Source organism: Nerophis ophidion, linkage group LG08, assembly GCF_033978795.1.
Source record: "Nerophis ophidion isolate RoL-2023_Sa linkage group LG08, RoL_Noph_v1.0, whole genome shotgun sequence".
In the NCBI taxonomy this organism is placed as follows: domain Eukaryota; kingdom Metazoa; phylum Chordata; class Actinopteri; order Syngnathiformes; family Syngnathidae; genus Nerophis; species Nerophis ophidion.
Window position 1 is genome coordinate 72,091,951 of NC_084618.1, and position 23,638 is coordinate 72,115,588.

A 23,638-nucleotide genomic window follows, 5' to 3' on the forward strand; every position below is an offset into this window, starting at 1 on the left:
AATCAATGTACAACTTCCACATCAAGTAAACAAGCCCCATGTGAACATTCAGCATAAACATTACATTGCATCAAATCTGCAAGACACACATAAACTGTTGTTTTCTTCCTTTACCATGGTTTGCTATGCTCAACAAAACATAATAATTCAGAACAAAACAGATGGGTCTCCATTAACACGGCAATGAGAGGGGGATGCCATGAATTAACCAAGTAAATAGGAAATACATTTGCCTCCATCTCATTTAGCGAGATGTTGTCTTGGATACCTTGGGCCGCTAATAGCTTTTTGCAAAAGTTGTCGCACCACTCTCATTAAATGACTTTGTTTAAAAGATGAGACACAACATAATTTATGCTATGCTTTCATGGTCCTAATGAGAGCACATCACAAATTATTTTACATGAGCAATGACTTCAAATGATGCGCCTATGGTAAATGAAAATAGAATAGAGGACACTTAATTGAGTGGTTGTTTAGAAGTCCTCTATCCGATGTATGTTTCAAGTTGAATGTTTTGCATTATGGAAAGAAATATTCATCTTTACATCCACTAATCAGGTTTTCATATCTGAGTTTGTTTTTACGCATCTTACCTTTTCATTTGTCAAACTGCAGTTTGTGTAAATACATTTTTTTCTTAAAATGTGTTGGTTATAAAATTATATCATACAGGATGTCTCTGTATGATATTTTCAAATTATATATATATTTAATTGGCAAAATTAAAATTGCAATACTGGTATTACTTTTTGTATGTGTATTAATTGTAATAGTGACAGTGAAAAAAATACTCTGAAAATAATTTTGCGTATACAATGGAGTATTGACACAATTGATGAAATCTCCAAAATGTCGCTATTTTTAATAGTATGATAATTATATCTATCGAGCTTCAGTGCATGTATGTCAATTATATTTTTGGATAATGAAAAATAATTTATTATTCTAATTATTTTCCTAAAAAAATTGGGTAAAAATCAACAAAAACTAAAAAAAACTCTTCAACACCTACAGTGCCCTCCATAATTATTGGCACCCCTGGTTGAGATGTGTTTTTTAGCTTCCAATTATTTTATTTTTTTTCTAAATAATATGGGACCTTAATGGAAAAAAAGAGAAAAATCCAACCTTCAATACAAGTGCATTTATTCAGTGGGGAAAAAATCCCACATAAAGAAATAATTATTTGACATCAAATAATGTGTGTCACAATTATTAGCACCCCTGGTGTTAATATTTTGTACAACCCCCTTTTGCCAACAAAACAGCACCTAATCTTCTCCTATAATGTTTCACAAGATGGGCAAAGACAGAAAGAGGGATTTTCAGCCATTCCTCTTTGCAGAATCTCTCTAAATCATCCAGAGACCTGGGTCCTCTCCTCTGTACTCTCCTTTTCAGCTCACCCCACAGGTTCTCAATGGGGTTGAGGTCAGGGGACTGAGATGGCCATGGGAGGAGCTTGATTTTGTGTCTGGTGAACCATTTCTGTGTAGATTTGGCCATATGTTTAGGGTCATTGTCTTGCTGAAAGACCCAGTGACGACCCAGCTTCAGCTTTCGGGCAGAGGGCAACAGATTTTGATTTAAAATGTCCTGGTATTTCAAAGCATTCATGATGCCATGCACCCTAACAAGGTTCCCAGGGCCTTTGGAAGTGAAACAGCCCCACAGCATCACTGACCCACCCCCATACTTCACAGTGGGTATGAGGTGCTTTTCAGCATGCGCATCTTTCGTGGTACGCCAGACCCACTTAGAGTGTTTGTTGCCAAAAAGCTCAATCTTGGTCTCATCTGACCAAAGCACACGGTCCCAGTTGAAGCCCCAATACCGTTTGGCGAACTCCAGACGCTTGCGTTTATGATTGTGAGTGAGGAAAGGTTTTCTCCGTGCATGCCTCCCAAACAGCTTGTTGGCGTGTAGACAGCGCCTGATGGTTGATTTGGAGACTTTGTGACCCCAGGATGCTACCATTTGTTGTAATTCTGTAACAGTGAGCTTTGGAGATCTTTTGATTTCTCTTACCATCCTCCTCACTGTGCGTGGTGGCAAAATAAACTTGGGTCCTCGTCCAGGCTTATTTACCACTGTTCCAGTTGTTTTGAACTTCTTAATTATTCCTCTCACAGTGGATATGGGCAGCTGCAGTTGAGTGGCAATCTTCTTGTAGCCTCTGCCTGACCTGTGAAGGTCGACGCACATCTGCCTCACTTGTATGCTGTGTTCCTTTGTCTTTCCCATGTTTAAGAGTGGATAAGAGAAATGGCCTCGGTGTCACGTCATATTTATACCCCAGGGAAACAGGAAGTGATGAATTACTAATTAAATGTTCTTACGTACTCTGGTAAACTTTGTAAACTACTGTAGAAATGACAGAAATGCTTCAATTATATTTATTTCCTGGGAATTGTTAAGGGTGCCAATAATTGTGGAACAGGTGATTTAATGAAAAATAATTATTTTTTAGTCAGGGATTTTTTTATTTTCTTACAATTCATTTGAGTTGAAGGCTACATTTTCCTACAATTTTCAGTGTGACAGTATTCTTCTGCAATAAACACTGAATTTATTTTAAGGCTTTTAACACATCTCAACCAGGGGTGCCAATAATTATGGAGGGCACTGTATTTAACTACAATATATGAAAAAAAATCATAATGTATATTTTGCTTCGTGTATGTTTTAGATTTTTGGATATGAAAACATTCGAATAATTATTTTCTTGATAAAAATTTTGCTAAGTCAACTTAAGTAAAAAAAAATCTAAAATTTGTTTTTATTTTTTAATGGGCAAACTAATTATATAATAAAAATGTCTAAAACAATAATCTTAATAATAGTACAGTATATCTGAGTTTCATCTATTTAAATTACATTGTTGGATAATAAATCATTCTCAAAATGATGTTTGTAACACAATTAGGTGAGTATCAACAAAAAAATCAATTTTTTTATTTATTTTATTATAAATAATTAAAATAATATGTCTATGTATGTCAATCAGATGTGTTGATAATAAGGCAATGAAGTATTAAAGTGAAATGTTATTTGCATGCAATGTTTAAAGTGCATGCAGTTGCATATTTGTTAGCTAATAATGTAATCCCATTGAATTTGTGCAGATGCAAGATGCCAGTGACAAATGTTTACGCTTTTTGAGCGCTCTTCTGCGTTCTGATCCTTCCGCTGTTAACAGATTGATGTCCATGTTGCAGGTGCATCGTGTGAAGGCCAAAGAACTGGAGGACCTGAAGAGGAGTTACAAGGAGAGCATGGACGAGCTAAACACACTCCGCACGAAGGTTTGGCACGCTACTCTACTCACTCTTTGGTTGATCACGTTCCTTCCCCCACCACCTCCAACCAACTTGACTTTCACGCTTTGCAGTTAAAGTGTCTGGAGGACGAGCGTCCCCGCTGGGAAGACGAGCTGAGCAAGTACCGGGAGATTATCAACAGACAAAAAGCCGAGATAGGTCGCCACAAGCACGAGTTGGACAAAATCGCAGCACTTGAGGAGCAACAACAACGGTATTGGCCCACTCACTTGTCTATGAACAGTATATTTTATTAACATACACAATATGGATGTTGTGATTAGCATTTTATGCTCCCGATTCCAATACCGTTCATCCATGACTGATATCGACCGATACAAATATCAATACCTATCGCATGCATTCACTGTCAATTTTTCAATGTATTTATGATCAATGCTATTGACAGTTTAGCAATATCACCTAACCATTGAAACTAGTTTCTTATTATCTTTTATTACATACATGTGTTTGATCAAAACACATTTATGTTAACATCTCTTAACTTTCTACTGCTATGCAGAGGTGGGTAGAGTAGCCAGAAATTGTACTCAAGTGAGAGTACTGTTCTTTTAGAGATGTATTACTCAAGTAAAAGTAAGGAGTAGTCACCCAAATATTTACTTAAGTAAAAGTAAAAAGTATGTTGTGAAAGAACTACTTAAGTACTGAGTAACTGATGAGTAACCTGTTCGTTTAATGTCGACGGCAACAAGTAATGCACAAAAACATAAAAATAGTAATGAATAAATTCAGAGCCAGGAATATCTCTTAAAAAACTAAAATAATAATATATATTAAATAATATATTTTTGGTTTTGTACTGAATTGGACATTTTTTTTTTAAATGAATTTTAACTTTGCAACCTCATTATACTATTGGCTAAGTTTTATATTCATAAATGTAAGTTTCTCAATACCCGACCTGTTTTTTGTGCCTTTAAAAAAGATTTAGAACTCTACATTAAAACACTCTACCTCTAACAACCAAAAAGCTGTGAAAACGATGAAGCTGTTTTCCAAATTTAAGTTATTTACTGAGATTGAGTGAGCCTATGGCTTTGCACTTTGTTTTTATATATATATATATATAGATCTATATATATATATATATATATATATATATATATATCTATATATATATAGATCTATATATATATATATATATTTTTTTTTTTTAACAGTCTATTTTAGTTATTTTGAATTTACAACCCCCTGGCCCTATTTTGTACAGTTTTTGTACTGTTTTTGTACTTACTTTGATTATTATTTTCAACTGTTTGTAAATGTTGAAATTTATGAATAAAGGTTTATTAAAAAAATGCAAAAAAAGTGTGTAGTTAATCATGTGACCGCGTGGCTCTGTTTGATTGGTGAAACGGAGTCAAACGCCACCATTGACTCCATTTGATTGGTGAAACGGAGTCAAACGTCACCAGTGACTGCATTTGATTGGTAAAACGCAGGCATGTGATAGATCCTACTTTGAAGGTCTGTCTGACAAATCAAAACAAAAAGTGTGCATTAACAGATCGATAAAAATCAGTAACGGGTAGCGAGCTGAATGTAGATAAATGGAGCGGAGTAAAATTAGCGTTTCTTCTCTATAAATATACTCAAGTAAAAGTATGTTACATTAAAACTACTCTTAAAAGTACAATTTATCCCAAAAGTTACTCAAGTAGATGTAACGGAGTAAATGTAGCTCGTTAGTACCCACCTCTGCTGCTATGTGGTTCTGTCTACACTTCTTAAAGTTTACTAAGCACTTATTATTTATCAGCACGCCCCCTCCTGGCTTGATTTTGGTGAATAACATTCATGTGTTTGGAAAATTACTTTAAAAAAGTAATTAGTTACAGTTACTTTTTACTTTCCCAAAAAAGTAATTGAATTACTAACACATTTCTTCTCAAATAGATATATTAAATTACTATGGAAAATATTCAATGCGTTACTTTTGAAAAAAACTTTCAAATATCTGGTGTATGCAGTTGAGATGTTTCATGAGAGAAGATTGTGTGAGTGTATGCCTTTTTAAAACGCTGTGCTTGTTACCAAGTGAAGCGTGACGTCAGCAAAGGAGCGCTTATTGACTGTTTTAGCTCAACATTGGTGGTCTATGGACTGGAAGGAGATTGTTGACGACAGCGCTTGTGGAAAGTTTTCATTGATAGTTAAGAAAGCAATTGAGCATGGGTTAAAGGCTCTGTATTTCCTTGTGCACAAACATGGTATTGTCGGATTATTATTGTTGATGATTGTCACTTAAATAAATGTTCATTATTCTGTATAGTATTAGTGAGCTTGTGTGTGGTGCGATGGCTGCCACTTGTACAAATAAAGAGCTATTTCCAGAAGGGAACTAGCTGGGATTCTGAAGTGGTTTTGTTCACATCAAAAGTAACATGCCGCGTTACACCAAACGTACAGGTAAGGGTGTTTTAATGTAGTGTACATAAAAGTAATTCATTGTATTAATCATGAGATAAATGAATGGCTTTAGCCGTTATTTTGTAACACCATTTTTATGAAAATTGGTAACATGTTGAGCCTCATCCTCCAGTGATGATAATACTTGTTGTTGACAAAAAATGCACTTTATTTGCTGTAATGGAGGGGATTGTTATTCGCTCAGGGTAACGGCTCCACATTTTGCATGCAGACACATAGTCTCATGTCAGCCGGGGGATTAAAAATTAATATCATTTTAGCCAGAATAAGGGGTTGGCATTAAAACATATTCATCTGTAATGTCGATCATATACTTTTTAAAGATATTTGGCCGATATTCATCGGTGGCCAACGAGCGGTACATCCCTAATACACGACATATTTTACTAAATGTGTTGAAAGTGGTTCTGTACAACCTTCTATGTTGGCTTTGCTTTGTCATTCTGACCTACTTCTTGGCTCATTTGACTAAATAAGCCATTTAATTCAAAGCGTGTCTGTATCCAGTTGATTAGCTTTTCTAAACAATGTTTTAATGTGGCGTATTGCAGAGACCAGCAAGAGATCACGTTGCGCTGCGAGGAGGTCGACGCGCTGAACACCCAGATGGCCGACCTCCAGCGCGACGTCCAGGGCAGCAGGGAGCGCGAGGCGGAGCTGTTGGGCTTCACTGAGAAGCTCAGCAGCAAAAACGCACAGCTGCAGTCCGAAAGCAATGCACTGCAGGCCCAGCTGGATCAGCTCAGTGGCAGGTTCACCGAGCTCAAGGCCATGCTGGAAGAGACAGGCAGCATGCTGGACGACAAGGTTGGTAGTCAATAAATGGACTGTGTCACCCTCAGAGGTGTTTCTCATATTTTGGTTCTTTTCCAAAGCTCAGTATGATGCAAACTACAATCACAGTAGGGTAAAAATGTGTCCCAACGTGCAACTTTTCCTGCCTGTGCTGTTATCTTTCACACAAACACATCACATGGCAGCACTGGTATTAAACTCCATAAATTGTTATGAAGCAAAATAAAATTTGGAAGGCACCCTCCCCCATTTAAAAAATGTCACACTTCTTTATTTATGTGGAAGACATTTTTTACCAATTGGTTATTATATTTGTATCAGTGACAGAGCAGAAAGGGTCTCGGAATTTCATGTAAAGTGCCTTGTCATTCTTCGACATTCTTCATGCGCCTCTCGGAGCACGCTGGACTATACACAACGTAGGGAAGGGCGGCACTGTTTCTCACATTGTACTTTATTCAAAACACCTGCTGTAATTTCAGCGTATTTAGCGAGTCAGCATAAATGTGGAAAGATTAGTTTAAAAACATGGCGGCCATCAAGCAAAATGTCTTTGGCACTTGGCAACAAATTGTGCATGAGTCATTGCCTAATGGCTAGAAAAGGTTGAAAATATCTGTTATTACTGTTAGAATGCCATTTAATAATTTGAGCTCATGAATTTGCACTGTTTTACGGCTCTTGTCGTATTTCTGCTCATCGCTGTTCCATGTCTTCAATCTTGCAGTCGCGGCGGCTCAAGCAGGAAGAGGTGCTGAGGCAGCAGGATGTGCAGGGCCTGCAGGAGGAGCGGACGGCGCTGCAAGCCGATGTGAGCCAGCTCAAGACGCGAGTCGACGAGCTAAGTGACGAGCTGGTGACTCAGAAAAGGAAACAGGTGGCCAACATCAAAGACCTGACCAAACAACTAATGCAAGGTCAGAAAAGCCGAGATATTATTACACATTATCTTCCATTCTCCACCATAACTGCCGATAGACCGTTTTCGCATAGGCTTTGGTGTCCGTTTCAACGCTAACTCTTACTTGCTTTTCTGGTCACACACTTTAACTTTAGCGCGCAAAGTTCAGCGTTACCATCTGGTATTCAGTAGGCGTGCACATGCGAAGGAGGTAGCTCAGCTTTCCTTAAGGGAGCCCTTGATCTTCCACGCTAGTTACAGTCCGACTTGATGACAATTTTACATTCATTTTGAAGTGTTTGGCTAACCTGCATCACTTTTATTGATGCAGACGTGAGAAAAGTAACAAGGTTTCACTTTGGAGCCAGTTCAGTTTATATGTAAGGAGTTGACATGCACATGACTAAAGCGAGTTATGAATAAATAATCCAGTCCCTTGATCTCACAGGGCCAAGATTGGGGAAATTGGCTGAGGAATGATCAAATTCAGACATCAATCCTATTTTCTTGTGGATGCACTTCCTACATACTGTACTTAATACTTTTTGGACATGTATATAGTCAGAACTAGGGTTGTTCAGTATATCGGCACTAATGAAGTACCGCGATACTAATTGATTGAAATCGGTACTATACTGCCTTTGAAAAGTACAATGTCGCTGTGTGGTGGTGACTACAGAGGCGCATTATGTTGAGTGTGTCAAAACGTACAAAATGCATACATGCAATAACATCTTAGAGAGGAGGAATGGCAAAAAACGACACTACTGGTTAATAAAGAGGGTGCGTGAAGCACAATACGGAAGTATTTGGGCTTCAAAACCAACAATAAGGTGACTCTTTAAACAAGGAAGCAGCTCGCTTCCAGTCTTGCTTTAAAACATGCCTCGCAATTGTATATAAAACATGTGGCGATTAGTATTACCACCTTTACTTCAAACGTATGTAAACATAGAAATAATAAGCATTCAGAGACGCACAAGGAGTTTAAAAAGTGACATGTAATAATGTAGTTGTTACACCTGTCCTGCTCCGGTGCAGAACTTAGGGAAGACGTTGTCCTCAGGGTCGATGTATTTGTCGGGTTATCACACTTCACTTTATCCGTCAATGAATCCACTAAGCTCCCCTTTCAGATTAAAATGGCGAGGCTGCCGATTTGTGACAATCTGGTGTCTTTATTATTAGTTTGGCAGGACACAACCAGAACCATTCATCACTCTCCTGCGCAATGCATGCGCTACCTCTCTCTCTCTTTACTCGCTCACTGACGTCACTCAGACAATACGTTGCCATTCTCATACACTACTCTCATAAGTTAACCAGCTCCCCTGCTGTGAACATGTAGATACATAGACGCGCACACAGCTGCTTGGATTGATGACAAATATTAGCAGAGGTAAAACTGCCCAATTAGCAGTCATCCCATGCAAGTGAAATTACTATATTTTGTAACAGATTGCTACAATTTGTGTTTTATCTTTAACAAATGTGTGTTTTAGCTGCTACATGGCTTATCTGTGTATTTTTATCCATGGTTTAGTTTTTAGTACATACTAATAATTGTATTTTTCTTAAAGTGCAGACCAGGAGTGGCAACCATAAATCATGAAGCATTTATTATTATGTAAATAAAGCTTTTTATTTTATTTTAACCTAATCCTTGATTATTGCAGACTATGCGTAATATGGAAAATTGTACATTTTTCTTTAAGTGCAAGAAGAAAATCCCAATGTGTTAAATGCCCTTTAATTTATATTTTAACCTTCTAAAATGTTTCTTTGATTGGAAACATATGTGTATTGTATTGTAAGATTTTCTGTTACAATAAAGCCAATATTGATTTTTTTTTTTTTCCCCTTTATTTGTATTGAAAAGTACCGATATACATTTTGGTACCGGTACCAAATTATTTGTATTGAGACAACCTTATCTATCTATCTTATCCTTATCTATTTGCTCTATTTTCATTTCTATTACTGTGTTTATTTGCAAATCTACACCAGAGATGGTGCTGCTGTTATTCTCATTGAACATGTGTATAGTGACAGTAAAAGGCGTTCTATTTTATTCTATTCCGTGCTTCTAATTTGATGCATTATTGACTATTAAGATTGAAGTTTTGGGGTACCGTATTTCCTTGAATTGCCGCCGGGGTGCTAATTCATTTAAAACCTCTTCTCACTCCTGCGCTTACCACAGGGATGCGGTAAAAGTAAGCATGCGCTAATTATTTTAAAACCTCTTCTCACTCCGGCACTTACCAAAGGCATGCAGTAAAAAATTGAGTGTGATGTAAGGATACCATCATGAAAAGCACATTTAATAAAAAAAAACTTTATTATGGTCTTACCTTTACTTATAAATGAAATCCATGCCAGCTCCTTCTGATCAAAAGCTTCGAAAACTTGTTTATAGAAGTCTTCCTTATCTTTCTTCAGTTTTAAAAGTCTCTCTGTCTCGATGGAGATCTTCCTTTATTACCTCCTGCTTCGATTGAACGTCCAGTTTAGAAAACTGATATCAGACCGCTGCTATCAGTTAGCTCGGTTCCTCAAGTGCTGGGGCGATGACAGAATTATCCTCGGTCAACTCCCCCTCCTGTTCTGCTCCGTGGGTGATCTCTTTATCCCACCGCTGCCACCAGGAAGTGTTATTGTATAAATAATACACTGGGTATTAAGGACTGGAACATGCTTTATTTCAGTCCGGTTGTTTACATAGCCAGCATAGGTGTTACATCCTAAAAGGTCCGTCGTGCCACCGCCGCATCATATTCGTCCCAGCACAATTCACGTCACTCATTGTCACTTCTTCTGCAGCCGAGTAGTCGCAAGAAGGATCACTAGGGCCCTCTACCACCAGGAGGCGGGAGTCATTTATTGACTCATATTTGACACACGCAGCTACGTTATTGTGACGGTCTCAAGCCGTCGTCTTGCGGGTTCCCAGGACCACCAAGGAAGGACATGGCTTGAGCAGTTTGAGTTTGTTTATTTTTCAATAAAACCTCAGTCCAGGTCGCTCCTCCTCTCCGCTCGCCGACGCCGCCTCCTCGCCGCCATCTTGGGCTGGGCTCCAGCGTGCCTTGCCTGTCTGTCGGACCGTCGGCTCCACCTCTCCACAGCTAGATTAATAAAACATAGCTGCTTACTGTTCTTTTTAGCATACCGGTATTCAATAGCTAGGACCTTAAATCCTACTGAATAGCTCTTAATCTTCCCTTTATGCGATTTTAAATTACCGGTATTGAAATCAGCCTCCTCCATTTTGAAAATGATGACAGGGGAAGTGTCACTTGTGACGTCACGAATTTGACCCAGCGGTAATACTAAGCATGCGCAAATTATTTTGCGAAGCGAGTTTGACCCGGCAATAATTCAAGGCAGGCGCATATTATATGCCCGGCGGCAATTCAAGGAAACACGAAGTCCAATTTGTTTATGGTATGTGTACTGTACTGTACTGTACTGTACTGCAGAACAGTGAGGTGGTGCATGTAAAAACTGCCTTTTTCAGTTGTTTTTTTGTCCATAAAATAAAATAGTCTTATATTGGTTTTGATTGATTGAAACTTTTATTAGTAGATTACACAGTACAGTATATATTTCATACAATTGACCACTAAATGGTAACACCTGAATAAGTTTTTCAACTTGTTTAAGTCGTTGTCCACGTAGATCAACTCATTACTTCATTATATGCAAAAACTGATAAGCATACAAGGAGAACATTTATGCACATTTCAAGCAAAGGAATGCACAAACAAAGAAATAAATGAGTTGTAGCATGTGAATGACAATAAGAAAAGCTCAAAAGTCTGTTGGTTTGCATGTATAAATCTCTACACCCTGAAAATACCTAAAATATCATATTATGACCTGAAAATACCTAAAATATCATCTTATGATGTGTTTTATTTGACTGTTGATTTTGTTCTGTCACAGCCCGAAAGCGACTAGAGCAGGTTGAAAACGGAGGCTGCGAGCGGGACGGCGGCAGCATGGGGAGCCGATCGAGTTCCTCAGGTGCTTCCTCTGGTTTGTCAAAAAAAATAAAAAATATATTACAATGTCAACCATGGTGGTTAAGGTCCCGTGACCTAAGCTGTGATGCGTGTTTCCCCTCTACCAGGCTCCCTGAATGCACGTCACGGAGGTAGCGGAGGGGTCGAGGAGCGCTCGCCAGAGAGCCAGTCGGGCACCTCGGTGGTGGTCGTGGACAGCTTCCCTCAGGTGGATAAAGCCGTGCTGGTGGAGCGCATCGTCCGCCTGCAGAAGGCGCTGGCTCGCAAGCAGGAGAAGATCGAGTTCATGGAGGATCACATTAAGCAACTGGTGGAGGAGATCCGGAAAAAGACCAAGTGAGTGACGCCCACCAACGTTGTATTCACGGATATACTGGAAGTTGTCAACTGGGGCAGAGGGAGAAATCATGACTTAATGGAGCCACTTTGAGGATTTTTAAGTACACATAATGAAAATAACAAAAAAGTACAAGCGCTAGTTACAATTGTGTACAAATAATAGAATACTTAATGACACATTTTGACTCAATTGTTGGTATACTGTGAACTGGGCCAGAAAGATAAATCTGCTCAGCTAACCTCTATTTTATTTGAAACTGAAATGAATAGATTTTTTTCATTTTCTATCTATTATCTGTTCTATTTATCTATCATTGTACCATCATGTAGCAACAGTGGGATCATAAAACAAAAACTGAAGTAACTGTCCTGGTTCTGTACAATTGTGTATGAGATTGACATCCAACAACACTGCAAAGTATGACAATGATGTGATGACGACATTTTTATTCACATTCTGACTGATTAGAACATAAAGAGTGATAAAAAGAATGCGGGAAAAGCATCAATCAAACAGCTGGTATTCAAGATGGTGGAGTAGCTTGAACACCCTTTGGTCTTTATCACAACAGCATTTCTCAGAGCCCCTTTTCGTTGCCATCTGTTCACAGTACATCACCCTCACTGCTCAATGGCACTTTCAAAAGACATCCCACGCATTTCTTACAAATTCTTACCTACACATTGTCCTGCATGGCAGAATGTTAAAGGAGCTATTTATAGTGGAGTAGAGGGTGAGCTATGAATGAATTAGCGTCTTCACTGATTCATATTCATGGCAGTGGCCTCAGAGAAAGATATTATGAAGGACGCTAGTCCAAGTGAACCGCTGCCAAGTTGAAGGGAAATAGGGAGTCCCCCCTACTCCCGTTCCATTAATAGACTCTCATATTTGGAGCCTCTAAATCCATTATACTATAATGAGCAAACCAATTGACTTAATGCATGCGATGATTAGTCGATCCAAACGGTCGTCTGAGCTTCTGTATCACATGACTCAATCATCTCCATTTCATTCTCTCTCAACCTACATTCAAAAAGTTAAAATTCAGGGCAGATCCCACGGTCAACCTTCTAAAATTAGCTTTATTCAAATCTCAGTTAGCTGTGGAGGAGGATGGAGAATGGAGGACGGTGTTGCTCTTTCTAGAACCTACTGCATGTCTCTCTGTCTGACATCAGCAGGATAAAAAAAAGTAGGCTCGATTAATGTGAGTTGAGATTTAAACATTTATATTGAAAAAATCAATTGAAATATACCAGTGATGTTCAAACATTTTTCCCTCAGTGCCTAACACTGAAAAAAAAAGCATTTGGGAGCCTTTTTTTATTTTTTATTAATTTTTAAAACCAATGCCATATATATTTTAACCCTCAAGGCTTCCTTAAATGTTGGGGAGTATTACCTGCTCGGTCGAGTCATACCAAAGACTACAAAAATGGGACCCATTACCTCCCTGCTAGGAATTCAGCATCAAGGGTTGAAATTGGCCGTTAAATCACCAAAAATGATTCCCGGGCGCGGCCACCGCTGCCCCTCACTACTCCCCTGTGGGGATGGATCAAATGCAGAGGATAATTTCACCGCACCTACTGTGTGTGTGCGTACGTGCGTGTGTGTGTGTGTGTGTGTGTGTGTGTGTGTGTGTGTGTGTGTGTGTGTGAGAGACAATATTTGCATTTTAACTTTAACTTTAAAGGTGACGCGGACCCAAAAGGGGCACAGTCATTAAAGTGTTAAAAATAAGTCATTTAATAATATTTACTTTCCACTCTTGATCAACTCCAGATCTACCCGTTGACATAACGTTTAATTGTTTTTATGCCCTTTTTGGCAAAACCCTCTTTCGAAAAACACAAAATATGCAATATTTTCCAACAGAAAATGTTCAGAGAGGAATATTTGATGTTAAGTAACTGTTCAGAGAGGAATATTTGATGTTAAGTAATTGTAGCCTTAAATATTTAAATAATTTATAACAACATCACTTTTGATTCATTGTAGTTTTTTGAGCAAAGACAGTTTAAAAACATGAGACTAAAGGCTTTAGGGATCTAAAATCTCCCCACTCATTAAAGTGTTGAGTAAATCATATATTAATATGTTTTTTTTTACTTTCAACGTTTAAATCTTCAGCTCAATTTCAGATCTATCCAATAATTATATGTTTTTATTATTGTTTGAGCAATCACAGTTTTAAACTGAACTGTCGACATGGCAACTTTATTTTATATTTGTGTCAATATTGTAACATGTTCTCATTACACTACACGTTTACACTTTTATTCCACTTTTTATGTTTTTTTTTCTTAATATTGTTATTTAAATGTACGGCGGGCCATTGAAAAAATTAGCTAATGCCCCCAAATGGCCCTCGGGCCGCACTTTGGACACCCCTGACATATACCATATTCAATGCAAGGGTAAAGGCTTTAATATTATATTAGAATTATGTTAATAATGTTATATATAATAAATAATAATAAATTAAAATTCATTGATATCTAATGGGTATTACAATAAATAAACCAAGCTTTTATCAGGGTTAAAGGTTGTATTATTAATTTTTTAATATATTGTAGACATTTTTTTTACATAGTTTTTCCTGTAATAAGCAGTATATTTTAATTAAAATATATGTACAGTTAATCAATGTTAATTCTGGACATGACACTATCAATACATTTCCACAAAGTAGGAATTATTCATTATAAAATAAATATTTTCATAGCTGGGGCATGAAAACATTGTTGAATATGCTTTAAAAAAAATACAATCCATGACTTTGGCTTTTCCGAGGATGTGGTAGTGGTTTGTGTTGTGGTTTGTGCAGCCCTTTAGACACTAGTGATTTAGGGCTAAATAAGTAAACATTGATTGATTGATTGATGATGTGGCAAAGCCGCAATATTTGATGTGGCGAGAGGCACATCAATACAGTGTGCAGGGTTGCTGATTTATTCAGTTTTTTATATCAATAAATTAAACAAAGGTGAAGATTTTTTACTTATATTCACAAGTAAACAATGTTTTCCAATTGAAATATACATGATTACATGTTGCATAAGTTCTCGTGTTGTGTGCAGAGTTTATTTACTCAACTAAAGATAAGAGTTAAAGCCTGAAATGTTATTTGTATTAATAAACACGTATCAATATATTTGACATAACTTGGCCACAAATAAACTATTAAAATGTGTACAATAACATGCATTATTTAGGGGTAACACAAGGCAGCACGGCGACACGGGTTAGTACGTGTGCCTCACAATACGAAGGTCCTGGGTTCAATCCTGGGCTTGGTATCTTTCTGTGTGGATTTTGCATGTTCTCCCCATGACTGCGAGTACTCCTGCTTCCTCCCACCTCCAAAGACATGCACCTGAGGATAGGTTGATTGGCAACAATAAATTGGCCCTAGTGTGTGAATGTGAGTGTGAATGTTGTCTATCTGTTTTGGCCCTGTAATGAGGTGGTGACTTGTCCAGGGTGTACGCTGCCTTCTTCCCGTGTGCAACTGAGATAGGCTCCACCAACCCCCGCATCCCCGTAAGGGTCAAGTGGTAGAAAATAGAAGGATGGACGGACATCCGTTTTATTACTATTAATTTTTAAGTAAGACTAAATATTGGCGACATAATGACAATGGCAACTAATCAGAATGCCATATCATTACACACTTATCTATACAAGTAATAACGTAATATTTAATATTGAACATGTTGCTAAAGGAGAACTGCATTTTTTAAAATATTGCCTATCGTTCACAATCATTATAAAATACGTGATGGCCGTTTTTTTTTGTGTGCATTTTAACTGGCAAATTAACGTAAGAAAAAGTCAGTTTATGACAGAGTCAATGGGAGGTCCTCTATTCTGCCCATAAAACACAATAAATAATCATCCAGAAAAGTGCCAACAAAACTCCATTTACATTTCGTGACTGGAATATTAACCAAGTATTAGCAATATTGTTATTATAAGACAAACTATTTTCAGCGGCGCCGTGTTCAGAGGGAGCTAATAGCTTGTGCTGGCTGTATTGATTGACATCAGTGGCTGCGTTGAGCTGCTTTCACCCCTCAGAGCTTCAAAGTTTTATCTAAATCATAAATAATGCTTCTCACCTGGATAGTAGAAGGATGAACACATGATCTGATGAGTCAGTCAACTTTGGCATCCAATTTTGACCCAGAAATGGCGAGAAAGAAATGAAAAGACGCTTGAACTGTGCTTGCTTCCATTCCCCTTTTCTCTTTGCTAAGATTATGACTAATTCTTCATCGAAATGGGAATATATAAACAATGCAGCAGTCTGCATCTTAGTGAGAGTAGACATTGTACAGTGAGTGATGTTTTATTATGTTTGTTGGCTCTCATGAAGTCTGCAGTGAGTAGAAATCAGTGATATTGTTAAAAAACAGGATGGGTTTTTAAAATTAATGTCCCGCCGAATTCTTTAAATGAAAAATATGAAAATATGACATGTTATAATGAATATGCCTGTTACTACACTACATATATACTTACAGCGTGTATATAAAACCTTGGAGGTATTTGGATGTTTTTTTTACAGCGCTTTTTAAGGCAAACTAGAGATACTCCCAATTGCTCCATTGTAAGCAGACTTTTGATCGCATTTATGTAATATTTTGAATGCATTAAAAAATAAAATTGTGAATGATAGGCAAAAGTCAGAAAAAAAGTTCAGTTCCCCTTTAGATACCGATTATAAAATAAGAATATTTTACCGAAAAATATTTTTGTATCATTACCCTGCTAATTTATGGGGATAAAATTCAGCTTTACAAATACTAAGGATGCTATCTATCTGTTCGAGCTACGACGGCCATTAATTAACATCTATTAGAGCTACAGTTACTACTGTATGTGAGGACATTCAGTACTTTACACCAGCCATCCAATAATGACGAGTAAACAAACCAGCGTCCCTTCAGGCAATTGCTTATTTTGCCAGCTGCCACTCACTTCATGTGTCGCCCTCACACTTCATCTTTCATTTTTATCATTTGTTGTTTTTTGTTTTTTACACTTACACTCGTGACGGAACTGGGGTCCATATATGGATCCTGCAAGTCTCGTGTGGAGGTAAGTGTTCATTAAGTGTGGCTCTTCATTATAGTACCAACTTCTGCTTAGTTCTCGTGTTTTTCTGGTCCTCTACTTAGTCAGTCCGACACATTTCTCCTTGCAAAGTCCATAATTAAGCAAAGAAACGCATGTAGGAACATATTGAAGCTGTTATCCTCTCCTCTTCAGTCCATGCTTGCAGTCAGCATATTTATTATCTCCACTGAAGGTAAAACGCTGAGTTCTGCTTCTGCTTTTGTTCTGCAGCTCTCGCATCCTCGAGGCGAAACAGAGCTTTTATTTTTAATATCAATGCATGATCTCTGCTTGGCTTGTCACCAGCATGTTATGTTGTTTTTTAATGTTTAAACTGACTCTACTTTTTAAACAAGCACTTTTTAGGTCATTGTAGCTTTTAATGTAAGATGTTGTCTGCTCCACCTTAGTAATTTAAAATGTATTATCTAATGTTTAAGAGGAAAAACATAATAATATGCCAGTATTTAAATAAATACAAATGAAAATAGGTTATAATAAGGGGGTAAAGAGTGCAAATATATTCAATCACCTGACTGCTGTTCCTGTGTACACTTTGAGAATCCACGTTCTCAGCTAGACATTCCTCCTTCTTCATAGAATCATCCAGAGCTACGTGCTCAGGGAGGAGTCTGGGGCACTTTCGTCGGAGGCGTCGGACATCAACAAAGCCCACCTGAGCCGGCGTGGCGGCATCATGGCGTCGCTGTACACATCCCACCCGGCTGACAGCGGGCTGACGCTGGACCTCTCGCTAGAGATCAACAGGAAGCTGCAGGCAGTGCTGGAAGACACGCTGCTGAAGAACATCACTCTCAAGGTATGGCGTCCATTTGCTCACAGCTGTGATTTCATCATGGAACTATACTAAACAAATGCATACAAAATATTGATGAAAGTACATTTATTACACCGAACATGAACTAGGACTGTTTATGCCTTTTATAATATATTTGTTACATATATTATAAATATAGCATATTTTTAGAATATCTGCAATGATTTTTTTTTTATGTTATTAATTATTTTAATGTGTGTGCATATTTCTTTTTTATTGTAAATATCGTGTTATATATTATGTTATTTATTTATACAAAATATAAGGATAAAATCATATTTAACATTTTTGGAAAACATTTTTACAAATATCTACCAAAAAATTTTACAAATACTGATTTATGAGCTTATAATAGTTAAATAATACAAATTATATTTTTAAACATTTAGTCATCCCTGAAGTAGTAAGAGTGGTGACTGAAGAAGCTTAAAGTACTTTGAAAAATATGAATTGATAAAAATAAAAAAATGTTTTAAAGTTAATTGTTTGTAATGATTTTTGTGATACAAAATACCGAGAATTTATTTTTAAGGTATTTTAAAAGAAAATAAATATTTTTTCTCAACAAATAATGAATAAACTAATATAATAAATAATGAATTTATAAATTAATAATGAATTATTTTTTATAACATGTATCTTATACATAAAAAAAATATGTAAATGGTGATTGGAAACGCTTTAAAAAGAAACATCCTGTTAAAAAGCTATACTACGTTATAAATGTCTTCATATAACAAACAAATGCTGCTGACATTGTTCTTTATAGACGGAAAAAAAGCAATGTTTTTGTAGAAATTCTTCCCCTCTGCACAATGTACGCTTATATACTATATGTATGATTGCATCCATACATATTTGCACAATCAACGCTCAGTTAAAAAATGAAAATGATCAATTATTTAAAGCTTGTTTATCCTAAATATATTTTTTTAATTTTGAAAATTAAATTGTAATATTTTTATTTAGCTCTAAATCACAACAGAAGTTATCTGAGGACACTTTACACATAAACCACACTCCTTATACATTGAACTGATCCAAAGATGTGCAAGCACTTGGCAAAGAAAAACTCTCCTTAGGAAAGAAACCTTATACAGTACCTAATCTCTGTGGGATGGCCGTCTCTCTACCAGTTGGGTTAGGATAGAGAGACAAAGGGTAGCTCGAGAGGAAATAGGACAGAGGAGCATGGACAAGAGACAAAAGTCCCTTCCAGCATCACCATCACTGGCCTCGCCACTTTAACTTTTTAAGGCACTGAAAATGTCAACATTTCTTCCAAAGATATAAAACATATATTGGGCAAAACACCCCCCGCAACCTAGATGAGGACAAGCCATAGAAAATAAATGGATGGGAAAAATACTGATGACTTTTCATTTCCAGGAGAACCTTCAGACGTTGGGCGCAGAGATTGAGAAGTTGATAAAACAGCAGCGAGACCCTGTGGATGCAGCGAGGAGGAAGTGACAGTAAAAAGACTAAGTGGATTTGATGAAAGACTAATCTTAAATGTGCCAGTAGCATCTACTTCTTCTTCTCCTCCTCTTCCTCCACTTACTTGAATCCTCCCAATCTTTTGAAAAGGGATATCTTCTCTAATGAGCCATGCTGTGATTCTTCTGTGGACCTTTTAGGACCTCCGGAGGCCAAAATAGTGAATGTAACCAAATGTAGAAAAAGTGGGTAAGTTATTCAAACCTCTATGCCAAAATCTGTCATGTCGTCCATCTTTATGACGCCTGCTCAACTTGCGGAATCATTTTGCATTTATATGTTCTTTCTTTTTCCAATTTATTTTCCTCTCCCCCGCTTTTTTTTTTTTTTTATCAGTAATATATTTTACAATGTCTCTTTTTATTTAAAAAGACCTCAGACATTTAGTTTTTTTCCTTTCTAATCAAACGCAATGTTTTTCTCCAGCATTTACTGTTTCCTGGCACTCTTTTTAATGGGATGAGGTTAGATGTGTGTGTGTGTGCGTGCGTGCACAATATATGCACACACATACTGTAGATATATATGTATATATACATCTGTGTATATATGTACATTGTATCTGTATTTGTACTGTACACAATGTATATACACACAATGCAGTGTGTATGTATTATGTGTGTATTTATAGTGTGTACAGTACAAATATATGCGTGTGTATTATGCATACATACAATTACACACATATATACATATATGTGTGTATTTATATAAATATATATGTATATATACATACATACACTCACATGTATATTCATACATATGAGTGTGTGTATATATATTATATATATACATATATATACATGTTTGTATATGTACGTGTATACATGTGAGTGTGTGTATATATATATATATGTATATATATATATATATATGTATATATATATATATATATATATATATAAAATGTATAGACTTAAACCAGTATTCGAATGTAAAGTATAAAATTAAACACCGCATTGACTTATGAGATTATAAGGACAATTTAGTAGTATTTTACTCAAAAACGTTAAAGTATTACAAAACTAACCTATAATGCAGATTTCAGATTTTTGTTAAGCATAGTCCATGCATTTTTGGCCTAAATTAAGCATTTCCAAGCACAAAAATGAGTAAGTTAACTAAAAATATGAATTCTACAGTACTAATGGCCAGTAGGTGAAACCATGCTAATTTGAGCACGTTGTTCAGTATCAAGGCCACTGATTGGCTCAGCCTCAGCAGCAATACTATTGGATTAAAAGAGTGTAATGGTGTTTATGTGAGTGTTATTTTATGTCCACAGGGCTTTCATACTGGTCAACCCTTTTTCATAATTCATAATTAGTAACTCCTACTTTGCTGAAATTCTTGAATAATAACTAAAGAAAAAATGTGATTTTGATGGATACCTATAATAAGAGTTTGCAAATACTATATAGATCAAATGAAAAGCCACGTTTGAGAGAATATAGTAAAATTTTGCTCAAAGACACAATACAATTACAAATCTTATTTTAGGTTGTGCTGCACGGTTCAATTCAATTCTGTTGGAATAAAAGAGGTTTACTTTCATTAAAACATAAGGTAAACAGCGAGCAAATGGAATATACGTGTTTGTGTTTGTGTGTGTGTGTGTGTGTGTGTGTGTGTGTGTGTGTGTGTGTGTGTGTGTGTGTGTGTGTGTGTGTGTGTGTGTGTGTGTGTGTGTGTGTGTGTGTGTGTGCGTGCGTGCGTGCGTGCGTGCGTGTATATATATAATATATATATATATATATATATATATACATATATATATAAATATATATATATATATATGTAAATACATTTATGTGTGTGTGTGTTTTTTAAATCCACTTTATAATCATGTTTTCCTGACGTTTAAGAACATTCTTTGATGGAATTAGACACACTTATGTTGCAGGGAAATGAATGCTGTCCTCATTCAGAGCACTTAGTTGTTACTGTCGTTTGATTTATTTTTCCACCGTGTGCAGGATTTTACTTGATGAACCAAATGTTCTTCTTACCGCTCCTTTTTTTTTTTGAGTAGGGTCGTGTATCTCCAAGCGATGTAGTCTATCCAGGGACAAAGTGCAATGATCTTTCTTTTAGCTTGTTTATGGTGTATAAATGTGCATACGTGACCACACGCGTGTGGCCTTTTTTTTGTAACTGATCGGTCCAATCCGAGCGAGAGCGACATTAATTAGTCTTTGCATTAAGATCACCCCAGGTTAATGTTGAAATATCAATTGAGGCATCATGTGACTTGTCACTCAGCCAATTAAATCGAATTGTTTTCATAAAAATATGCTTTCTTTTGTTCTCCAGTCTGTGCAATGTTTCTGTGGGCTCTTTGTCAAACTGTGATTCTAACTTTATAGATTTTGTTTTTAAATGAAGTATGTGTGTATATATGCAGTATATGAACATACTGTACATATGCATATCAATAAATAAGAATATCCTCCTGTGTAAGAGAATGTATAGAATACATGAAACTACTGAAATAAATGAAGTTGTCCGAGATATTCTAGTTTATTGAGCTGCACTTGTGTACATGGTGGCTCCAGGGAATAAAATATGTCTTAACTCTATGAAACATTTTCTTGTTTTTGTTCTTCAATGAACATTTAGTGGCTTTTTTTGTGCATGAGGCAGATTTAAAGGCATTTTTTTTCTAGAAGGTGCAGCATCAGCACTGCTGGAGGTCAAAGCGTATGATTTAACATCACTGGGGGTCCCAACAAGAGCCAAGCTGCCTGCTATTACCCCACAAGTAAGTGAGCGTCTTTCTTTCAAACGTCGGCCTCATTCGCTTCCAAACAGCAATCAATCAATCAGCAGGGAAGGGAAAAAAAGGGAAAAAAACCTCAACCTTCTTGCCTTACTTTCTCCAGGTGTCATTTGTCTTTTGTTACGGGCATCGCTTCTGCAGAGAGGCTATTTTTAGCTCTTGGCTTAGGGTGACCACTCTTGAATTCATGAGTGTGATCCATTATGACGGCAGCACAGAAAATAGTGTAAAGGCCGAGCAAAAAATTGTATTTAGGGTTAAAAAATATATTTCTTAATAACACTAAATTTACATTTGAAAATGTATATTTTCCTTTTAAAAAAATGTCATAACATCACCAGAGGATTATAGCACTGACTGATCATCCAATCAGATTTTTGTGATGTCATGCTGAGACTCATCAAAGCCACTAGGTAGCATATTTGAATCGTATTGCTTTAATTATCATTTGTGATTAGTTACTTAATTTTCGTGTTTTTTATGAGGGAAGATGAATTTCTATCTTTGACAAATGTATTTCTTTGGAAGTATGTCTGTGTATTCGTGTTGTTTAAGTATATTTCTATTGGCTTTATTGGAATTTGTGTTGATTCATTTTTGTTTTTGTATTATTAAATGTGTGATAAGGAATTATTAAAATACAATTAAAAATGTTTAATTCTGTAACTGAATTTTAAGTATATTAAATGTTTTTTCATCAGAGTGTTGGTGGGTAAAATCTTATTTTCCTAATCGATTTTTTTTGGGTGGGCAGGGAGGGAATGATTTCTAAACAGTATATTTTACTTTTCTAAAATACTTAAATTTTTTTTGTCATTGGTAAGTAATTTTATTTTTTGATTAGAAATGTTTTTAATTAATCAATTATATTGTATCAATTGTATGATGTAATTAAATGTTTTTAATTTTATTTATTAGATTATAGGTGGGTAAAATTTGCCTTTTTGTTGTTTTACTATTAGGTTTTTGGGGAATTTTACATTTTTAATATAGTTATTAAATTATGTAATACTATCTTAAATATAATTGAATTACAATTGTAATTCATACATTTGACTATATGTTGATAAAACAAATGTTTTGTTGTAGTTTTCCCCTGTTAAATGTATAGTGTATTATTCATTTAAAAATACATATTTTTAGTTTTTAATAAAAATATTTTAGTCATAAATCCTGTTGCCTTTAGACATATGTTCTGTATTATTCTACTTGTTTTTGTTCCAATGAGAAAAGGCAACAGTTAAAGGTGGAAGAATATATAAGTCAAGCGCCATTAATTAGCCATTTATCCCTCGGTGGCTTTGAACCGAGAGCTTCACTCCCAGATGGAATTTGCAGGATTGCAGAGTGTCGCAGCTGCACAGGCGACTGAAACCAATCAGCGGATGGCGTTTGTCAGGAAGGAGGTGTGAAATCGCAGCAAAACATTTTAATAGTGTGTACGTTTGCTGCTCGGCCTGTGGCTCCATACATAAACATGGTGATCGTGCATCAATATATATGGTGATCGATCTCGACAAACGGTAATTATGCGTACACCCGCTGGTGAGCAT

The 23,638-nt window shown here is 36.3% G+C and overlaps 1 protein-coding gene and 1 long non-coding RNA gene across 3 annotated transcripts in view; one reads left to right on the top strand and one right to left on the bottom strand.

The window, feature by feature from the left end:
• Positions 1-21,890, top strand: part of ccdc186 (coiled-coil domain-containing protein 186) — a 37,814-nt gene extending 15,924 nt beyond the window's left edge. The window contains exons 9-16 of one of the 2 annotated variants that reach the window (XM_061909607.1): positions 3,222-3,308; positions 3,395-3,537; positions 6,329-6,584; positions 7,300-7,489; positions 11,422-11,514; positions 11,609-11,837; positions 17,569-17,788; positions 19,196-21,890. In XM_061909607.1, coding sequence (XP_061765591.1) covers positions 3,222-3,308; positions 3,395-3,537; positions 6,329-6,584; positions 7,300-7,489; positions 11,422-11,514; positions 11,609-11,837; positions 17,569-17,788; positions 19,196-19,279 — 1,302 coding nt within the window. In that variant the 3' untranslated portion in view covers positions 19,280-21,890. The remainder of the gene's footprint in view (positions 1-3,221; positions 3,309-3,394; positions 3,538-6,328; positions 6,585-7,299; positions 7,490-11,421; positions 11,515-11,608; positions 11,838-17,568; positions 17,789-19,195) is intronic. The other variant, XM_061909608.1, reaches the window with a different exon arrangement.
• Positions 11,033-20,083, bottom strand: LOC133558328 (uncharacterized). The gene is made up of 2 exons (XR_009807930.1): positions 17,501-20,083; positions 11,033-11,888 (listed from the first exon to the last, which is right to left on the bottom strand). It is a non-coding gene; the product is annotated as an uncharacterized LOC133558328 (long non-coding RNA).
• Positions 21,891-23,638: the final 1,748 nt, after the last annotated feature.